The 9,461-nt window shown below is 36.8% G+C and overlaps 1 protein-coding gene and 1 long non-coding RNA gene across 7 annotated transcripts in view; one reads left to right on the top strand and one right to left on the bottom strand.

The window, feature by feature from the left end:
• Positions 1-5,232, bottom strand: part of LOC103479206 (uncharacterized) — a 12,023-nt gene extending 6,791 nt beyond the window's left edge. The window contains exon 1 of the long non-coding RNA XR_535915.2: positions 5,210-5,232. This is a non-coding gene — a long non-coding RNA (uncharacterized LOC103479206). The remainder of the gene's footprint in view (positions 1-5,209) is intronic.
• Positions 1-9,461, top strand: part of LOC103479207 (uncharacterized) — a 71,402-nt gene that overhangs the window by 32,641 nt on the left and 29,300 nt on the right. For all 6 annotated transcript variants that reach the window (XM_008433507.2, XM_008433510.2, XM_008433511.2 and 3 more), the window contains one exon: positions 7,962-9,074. In XM_008433507.2, the coding sequence (XP_008431729.1) occupies positions 7,962-9,074 (1,113 nt within the window). The remainder of the gene's footprint in view (positions 1-7,961; positions 9,075-9,461) is intronic.

The following is a 9,461-nucleotide window of genomic DNA, read 5'->3' as shown; positions in this document are numbered from 1 at the left end:
TTTTTTTTCTTTCTTTTTTCCCACCATTGTGGTGGACACTGGATTGTACAAAATAATTGTATCTTGCCTTTCCAAATAAAAAATTCAATTTAAAAAAAAAACTAAAAACAAGTCACATAAAGCACAAAAGAGGAAATACTTGATGTGAAAAATGTCAAGGCTTTTATTTTGAAATTTTTAGTAAACTTCATTATTAATCCAATGGCCACATTAATCCAACGTGTAACAGTCCAGCTATATAATGCCCAAAACAGCAAGTAGTTCTAAATCCCAGCTCAGCCCTAATGTATGGGATCTGAGAGTTCCGCCATGTTGTAGTTCTTCTATAGTAATTAGTTCTCAGCCAACTGCTATGTGTGTGCTGCGCAAAGCAATGCACTAGGGGGCAGTGAAGTGCTACTCTTTGTGCTAATATACTGAGAGAAAAAAAAAGGTTAAAAAAAATACACATTATTGCACCGTCTATGGCGGTGCACTGACATGAGAGGAATATGCAGGTTTTATTTTGAAAGTTTCAGTTAGCTTCATTTTAATTACCACACTAGTTCAATGTGTAACAGTGGTTTGGTTAAAACAGTCATGTAAGGCCCAAAAGAACAATTGCTTGATGTAAAAATGGTCAAAGCTTTTATTTTGAAATTTTCAGTAAGTGTCATTATAAATGGCCACACTAATCCAGTCTGTAACAGTGATTTGGTAAGAACAGTTTTTAAATCACCAGTAGAGCAATTGCAGGATGTAAAAATGATCAAGGCTTTTATTTTGAAAATGTTAAGCTTCATTGTAAATGGCCACACTAATCCAATGTTTCACAGTGGGTGTGTTAGACCACTTATATAGTAGCCCTCTGCTTTAACTGAATGTTTGCCATAGTGTTTGTGTTCTAAATCAGCAGCTGTTGCCGTGTTCTGTTGCTATGGTAATTAGGCCAAAAGGTGCCAGCTGTGAGAGAGACACAGAGGGGGAGCCAATTCTATCTGTTTGAGCCAGCCAGTTTCACTAGTGAACAAGTGACTAGCAGTCCAAACAACTGCTTCCCATTCAGGAACCGTGATACCTATTCAAAAACAGTTTGAAGCATATGAGAGGGCTATTTGTCATCTCCGATAGGGCCGTAATTCATATCTGTAGGTCATTCACAGTAATTGCACTGAAGAGAGAAATATGATGTGCGCAGAGCTCAGTAATTTTTCAAAAACCTATATAAAACACTGAGGATGAAGCGTCAGTTAGTCATGTCCCACCACTTTGCTCTGAAGCACCTGGACAGAAAACCGTAAGCCMTAGAGAAATTTCGAAAACATTTTACTGGAGCAGGCATTCAGTGCGATTTCCTGACCAACTTTCATAGCAATAGCACAAGTTTTGCGGCCATGAGAGCGATTTCAAAATTATTTTGGGGTCAAAATTCCACTCTGTTTCTCACTCTAAAAAAGCGGCAGTTGGTGTCAGTTACACTCTAGGTTTCGGCAGTTGGAAATTTTGCTCGTTTTCACTTTTTACGTCGCCATTGTAAGTCCAATCCCCAATAAAAATAATAGCTCCCTTCTCGGCATCGAGCCGCACGATTTGATACCTCTTTTGTGGGTGGGCACGCAGCGGTACGAGCCGCATTAACGGTGATGGAAGAATAAATAATACTAGAAAATTCCTACAGAAATTTTAAAGGGGCATGCCAAAGTGTGCCCATCGGCTTGGACCCAGCATTCTGATGCTAAAAATTTGCAGTAATGCTAAAGAAAGCTGCAATGTAGTCCATAACCTGTGGAGAGGCAGACGCATGTTGAATAAGCTGTACTTGTACCATTCATTATGTTAAAATTAATGCATAAGCTAAAATTAGCCAATATGCTAATGTTAGCCTAAATGCTGGCAGTAGCATGTGAAATCAACAGGACCATGTTGTTTTCATTTTACGTGCTCTWTTCAGTATACTAAACATGTCTAATCAATGAGAAAATTAGCTAATAGCTAACTTTAGGTAAAAGTGCTAGTGCACTAGTCAAAGGCAGTGAAATGCTAATGTATGTGCTAATGCTAATGAACTGCCTTGTTGCGCAAGGCAGTTCCCTATCCTGAGAAATAAATAACATAAAAAAGGCTAATACACTAGAGGGCAGTGAAATGCTACTCTTTGTGCTAACATACTGAGAAAAAAAGGCAAAAAAAGCTACATATTATTGCACCGCCTACGGCGGTGCACTGACGTGAGAGGAATATGCAGGCTTTTATATTGAAAGTTTCAGTAAGTTTCATTTTAATCACCACATTAATTCAATGTGCAACTGTGGTTTGTTTAAACCAGTCCCATAAAGCCCAAAAGAGCAATAACCTGATGTTAAAAATGTCAGGGCATTTATTTTGAAATTTTCAGTAAGCTTCATTTTAAATAGACACACTAATCCAATGTGTAACAGTGGTTTGGTTAATCCACCAATATAATGCCCAAAACAGCAAGTAGCTCTAMATTCCAGCTCAGCCCTCCTCTGTAATAACTGAATGATCCGCCATGTTGTAGTTCTGACCTTCTGCTCTGCCCTCTGTATTAAGGTGTTCCGCCATGTTTAGAACTACAGAGACCTTGTAGKCCAAACCAGCAGTTGCCATAGCGATTAAGCCTCTGCCAACTGCTGTGTGTGTGTGAGATACACTTCATGCAACTTTGAGAACACCCAGTCATTTTAATGAAAAAAGCAGTCTGAACGACCCCTTCCCGTTCAGGAACCGTTAGGCCGATCCAAAAACAGTTTGAAGCGTATGAGAGGGCTATTTGTCTTCTCCGATAGTACCATAATTCATATCTGTAGGTCATTCCCAGTAATTGCACTGATGAGAGAAATATGTTGTGCGCTGAGCTCAGTAATTTTTCAAAACTCTATATAAAACACTGGGGATGAAGCGTCAGTTGGTCATGTCCCATCACTTTGCTCTGAAGCACCTTGACAGAAAATTGTAGGGCTTAGAGAAATTTTAAAAACATTTTACCGGAGCAGGCATTCGGTGCGATTTCCTGACCAACTTTCATACCAATAGCCCAAATTTTGTGGCCATGAGAGCGATTTCAAAATTATTTTTGGGTCAAAATTCCACCCCATTTCTCACTCTAAAAAAGCGGCAGTTGGTGTCAGTTACACTCTGCGTTTTGGCAGTTGGAAATTTTGCTCGTTTTTCGCTATTTACGTCTCTGTCGTAACTACGATCCCCAATAAAAATAATAGCTTCAATGCCGGGATTGAGCCGCACGTTTTGATACCACTTTTGTGGGTGGGCACGCAGCGGTACGAGTCGCATTAACGGTAACGGAAGAAAAAAATGGAATAATAATAAAGAGATATTCTATTGGGTGTAGAACAATAGGTGTTTTACATCCTTATGCATTGCTATGGCATGCCCCTAATAAAGGGAAACAGAAACGCTATTAGTAGAAAAATAGCTGTTCCTAGCGAAACAGCCGTGAGAATGCATATTTGCAGAATGACTGTTGCAGAAATGCAAGAAAATGTAGAGAATAGCTTAAGAAGTAGAAGAAAGGAGAAGAAATTGAAATAGTTGAAACAGTTGAACAGTGAAACGTAGCAAACTGCAGAAATTAGCTGAAGCTGAAATTAGTACACAACCAGAAATATTTGAAGAAGTGAAACTTAACATAAAAGGCCAAATAAGCATATTTGCAGAATGATGGAGAAATTTAAAAAAATTGAGAACAAAGTGTAAGAAATTGAAACAAAGAATAAGAAAGTTAGTCATACATTGTAGAAATCCTTTGCTAAGTAGTGAAACTTAGCAAAAGTGTTGCAGAATTCTGCTGAAGAAGCAGAGGTTTGTGTGCAACATGAATTATTTGAAAAAGTCAAAAAGWGAAACAGAGCGTAAGAAAGAGCACAATTAGCACACGAGGAAATTAGTGCAAACCCAGAAATAGTTGAAACAATWGAACAGTGAAACAGCAAAAAGCTTAAATTAGCGAAAGCAGAAAAACCAGAAATATTTGAAGGAGTAAAACAGAGCAAAACCAAAAGCAAAAAGGGTCAGAAGAAGAATAAAAGTTTGATATTTGAATTGATGAAATTGATAAAAGTTTGCAGAAGACCTTAGCCGACAGTAAAACCAGTAGAACCAAAGGACTATACAGAAAAGTAGACAAGCAAAATGCATAGAAACATAGAAATAGTTGAAACAATTGAATAGTGAATATACTGTATTAATAGTATAATAGTGAATTATATTGTATATATATTATATAAATTATAGCAGAATTCAGCAGAAGAAGCAGGAGTTTGTGTGCAACCTGAATTATTTGAAAAAGTCAAAAAGTGAAACAGAGTTTATAGCATAAGTGCAACAAAAGGAAATTAGTGCAAACCCAGAAATAGTTGAAACAATTGAATAGTAAAACAGCAATAAGCATAAAAAATTAGTGGAAACAGTAAACCAGAAATATTTGAAGGAGTAAAACAGAGCAAAACCAAAAGCAAAAAAGGTCAGAAGAAGCAGAAATGTTTGATATATGAATTTATAAAATTGATTAAAGATWGTAGAAGATCTTAAAAGATAGTAAAACCAGTAGAACCAGAAGGCAAACAGAAAAGTAGACAAGCAGAATGCATAGAMACAGACAAAAACAGAGCACAAGAAAAAAATATATTGAAAGAATAGGAGAAAGTGTGACAAGGCTGTACTCCAGAGGAGTTTGACAGAAAACAGTAAAACATGTAGCAATGATAGTAATAACTCCATAAAGTAGACACTAGTGGCTACATTTTAATGCATAAATTAAAATGTAAAATTCGCAAGTCAATCACTGCTCTCCCTATGCATTGCTATGGCATGCCCCTAATGATAAAATAATGGTCAGTGCAAAGTAGCCTGCAAATTCTTTGGTGGGAGGCGGTGAGGGACCTGGATAAAGGCTAGGGGAGCGCTGGCCCAAAAAAGGTTGAAAAACACTGAGTTAGAACAACAACCACCTCACAATATCAAAGTCTCTCTGTCTTATGGAGCTTAATTAAAACCAGGTTAGTTTATTAAAGTATAAGTCGCAACAAACAGCCTGCATGCAGTTATAACATGAAGCTGAATGATTCATACTGTAATAATCATACAAGTCACAATAAAATTGATAAAATAATTATTTATGAAACAAACGTAAGTTATACATATTTACTGCACTGTTTATAATTAAATTAAGATAATTAATAAGCAAACTTACCACCAGCTAGCAACACTTGGCAGCCTTCGTCCCTCCGGGCTCCTTTTGTGACACACATTTCATTTCCATCGGTTGTTGTCCCGTTGTGTTGTCGTCTAACTCGGATTAGGACGTCACCAGCTTGAATTTACCAAAATTAGTAACTATTATCAAGGCCCTCTCTACTTTTAAGCCAATATTATGCGAGTAAAAATTGCGAATTTGAACAGCGTCTGTTATCTGCGTTCAAGTTTTTTCTTCTCTTTGTGGCGTTTTTGAAATAAATGAAAGTGTGCAATACCGCCACCAGATGGTGGCATGCCCATTTTGTCCATTGGGACAAAAATCTACTTTGTCCCAATGGAGCTCCTGTAGACAGGAAACTGTCTCCAGACCATCTGGAGATCATACTCCAGATGGTCTGGAGTATGAACTGGAGCTAATGTCGTTGATTATAAGGTTTTACATCACACATCTGAAAATTGATTGGATACTTTATTAAAAATTACATCATGATTATAATTTTTTATTGTATGCCATTTTAATAAATAGTAAAAAATTATTAAGGCACTTAAAAATTCATACGTATTCATTCATATTTTGTTCACTTAAAGTATACTTTTATTTAATATATTAAAAGTGTATTTTGGTACAATTATGTTTAAGTGTTTAAAGTTATAATTTCGAAATTGGTACAAGTGTATTTTTAGTATACTTCAGATATACTTATAGGTAGTACACTTAACGTTTAGAATACTTAAAGTGTACTTTCACAATTTTAAGTAGGTTTGAAGTATACTAAAGTATACTTTTTTTTTCACCTGGGTCTTTAACGTTACATAAATAAGTTACAATGATTTTCATTCAGTCAGGACTTTACGCTGACTCTAGCCACATGCATCACAGGTAGATTCTAGTAAAGCATTGATTAACGCCTGATTTTAAAATTATTTTTGTACCCATGTGGCTGGACACCACACGGCACGACAAACCCGTTCGAACCGTTATACCTAGGATTTCTGTCGACTAATGTGTCTCTCAGGTTTTGAAAATGGGCCAACAATCGGCGGACAACTCGTGTAATGTGCGCTGGACATTACACTAAGGAAATAGGAAGGGAGAGTCAGTGGAGAGCACCGGAGTTGAGCCTTTTTTCATTCAGTGTCATCAACAGAAAGAAAAAGGCAGAAAGAGATGATAAAACCGATAATTAAAATGAGGCCGATAGGTTTAATTTATCGTGCGATTAATTGATTTATCGTTTATCGCGACAGGCCATATAGGAACCAAATCTTTTTGGTTAAGTCGTTTTAATTCTGGAATAATCACACATCTAATATTTTGCTGCTGACTTTGTCTAAAAGTTAGCTACTCTAGCCACAATGTTTTATTTCATCACAATGAGACAGAAACAGCCGTAAAATTAGCCTTTTTGTTGTTGTTTAAAAAGTAATGTCAGTGTGAGCAATGGCTACACAACACCTGATCATACTCGAACATTTAACATGTGTATTATATTATATTATATTATATTATATTATATTATATTATATTATATTATATTATATTATATTATTCAGGAGAATTCAGGCAAACCGTTGCACTAATTTACAGATTTGTTCAAGAAGAACAAAACTTGTTTTTTAGATTTTATTTTTGTTGGTCAAACTACTGTATTGAGTTTAAAACAGCTGAATCCTATTTTACTAGCTTTTTTTTTATTTATTTAGGGTTTTCGAAAAAGGCAGAACCAGATCCATTGCCAGTCAACTTATATCAATGCATTTTTGACCAATAATCAAATGTATTTTGGTCAATAAAATGGATCAGAATCTGGTAGCAAGCCCATGTGTATTATGGGGTATTTAGCTTGTTAATTGTGAGGCAAACTATAAATCAAGTGTACAGTCCTAGAAGGACAGTCACTATGCTTGATCAAAGACTCAAGTCATTTTCTTCCAGATTAAATGGAAAAAGATGTTCTTTGGGGCCGTTTGCAACCTTGAGATCATAAAACATATACACACTTATATATGTAGTGTAGTTAATTTAATAACAGGTGTATAGTTACTTTGAAAAAGTAACTTGGTTATTCAACTAGAATCCATCAAATAGAAAATGTGCATTTCTGTTCCCTCTATTGTTTACGTTTGTGTTGCTGGTGTTATACGAGACATAACTGCCCAAGGAAAAAGAGGAAAGCAACAATATATGTTTTTACTAAATAAAATTAGACTTAGAGTTATTTAATTGTCATTGTACATAGCAATAAAATGTCATTGCTTGGCCACTGGAACACACACAAAAACACAAGTGTGCCTATAATATAAGATGACAAATTCTAAAATTACAAATATAGTAACACAGTACCTTAGATACATAACTTTAATCTGATTTCTGGATTTTAAATAGTAATATGTTTGATTACTCATTAGAAGGAATCAGATTATTGTTTGTGACATTTCTGCTCAAGCTATTTACTGATCTGTCAGGTTTCCGATATGTGCCACCCCAAAACATAAACTCGTTCCTACGCCCTTGGGCATTATATAAAATAACAATAATTTATTATTTTTAAAGCAAGCTCTAATTATCGACCCTCCAGTTGGTGTGAAGTACTGTGATCTTTAATTTATTCCTGAATGAATACTCTGGTTGAATATTATTATTCAAGTGTAGATGAGTGCAATATAAGATGATCATTTTTGGTATGTCAAAAAATCCCTGAAATGATAACAGTCGACTAAAGATTTTTGAATGTTTATTTCCACAGAGAGCCACAACTGGGTTTAAAAGGACAATACCTGAACTGACAGACAGAAACCACGACAACAACCCCTCCTCCAACAACAATCTTGCCGGTGACTTTTCTACGCTTGCATACCCACAGAATTTGGTTGCCATGGAGATTAGTCCCTCATGTACAGCAACAGACCTAGAGACAGATATCTGTTTTAGCTGTGGCAATCAGGAGTCACAGGAACTCCCAGACCCAAAGGTTCCAAAGGTGGAAGCAGTGGCAGAAAACAGAAATGAGAAAAGAGATGAATGTGACTACCTTTATTTTAAAACTGAAGAGGAGAAGGGAATGGAAGTACAGTATGACAGTGAACGAGAGGATGAAGAAAATGGTGGGAGAGTAGAAACTGAAGAAGTTGAAAGAAGAGGGGAATTGGAAGAACAGGATAATGGAAGAGTAGACCTAGAAGGAGATATTCAACAAGGAAGAAACATAGTTGAGCACAGAGGGAGAGTAGATGGGAAAGATACAAAAAAAGAAGATTCAGAAAATTATAATCTGGGGAAAAGAGAAATAGAAGGGACGGATGAAGGTAGAGAAGGCACGGATAAAGTAAATATATGGATAACAGGAATTCTGGGAGAAATTAAGCAAGATGCTTCATCAGATCAGTTTTTCGTTAACGAAAATCCACAAAGTTTATTGTCTGAGCCCTCAGTTATTACTTCAGATCCACCAGAATCCACACTAAAGGAGGCCTGGAAACACGACTTAGACAACAGAGATGATCTCAGTGAAAGCCACCTCAGTGACTCCCTCAAAGCAAAGCTGGCTGTTGTGTACTCAGACAGTGATTTTGGGGAGGACCAATGGCTAGCCTTAGCTTGCAGCGATGAGACTGACCATTCGCAAGAAAACAGAGATTATGCTGATGACACATGCATTGCACAGAGCATGAAGGATGATGAAGTGGAAGAAGTACAAACTGAAGTGCTGAAGTTGGAAGAAAGAGTGGTGGATAAGCAAAATGAGAAGAAGAGTAAAGTCATGGAGAACAGTGAAGAACAGATGAAGTCAAGAAGAGATTTTGTCCTGCACTCTCCTTCGGTGACCTCCACAGCCAGCTCAACCGACCCTGATAGGAGGGTATGTTTCACATCATCCGTATATTTCCTACCTGCCTTGTCCCCTGCTGTTCAGTGTCCCAAAGAGCTGGAAGCTAAAGTTGAGACCAGATATTGGCAAAGATGAAAGCAAAACAAACTAAAATTTTTGCTGCACATTTTTGCTGGTTGATTGACACCAAATTTGTTTGATTTTGTACATGTGAGTGGGGGGTTTGTTGGCTTCTGATGATGTCTGGAAACTTTTTCATTAGTATCTTTAAAATGATAGCGCAAATAAAAAAATCGCTGCACAAACCAGCACAAACAGCACAATCATTTGACATCAATTTTGTTAAATTTGAAGGTTGGGGGAAGGTTGGGCTCCATCGGAACGTGATCTGCAGCTCTCACTGGAGCGGTTCGCAGC

This window comes from Poecilia reticulata, linkage group LG17 (assembly GCF_000633615.1).
Source record: "Poecilia reticulata strain Guanapo linkage group LG17, Guppy_female_1.0+MT, whole genome shotgun sequence".
Classification (NCBI taxonomy): domain Eukaryota; kingdom Metazoa; phylum Chordata; class Actinopteri; order Cyprinodontiformes; family Poeciliidae; genus Poecilia; species Poecilia reticulata.
The sequence above is the reverse complement of the archived record's forward strand: the minus strand, read 5'-3'. Positions and strand labels throughout refer to the sequence as shown.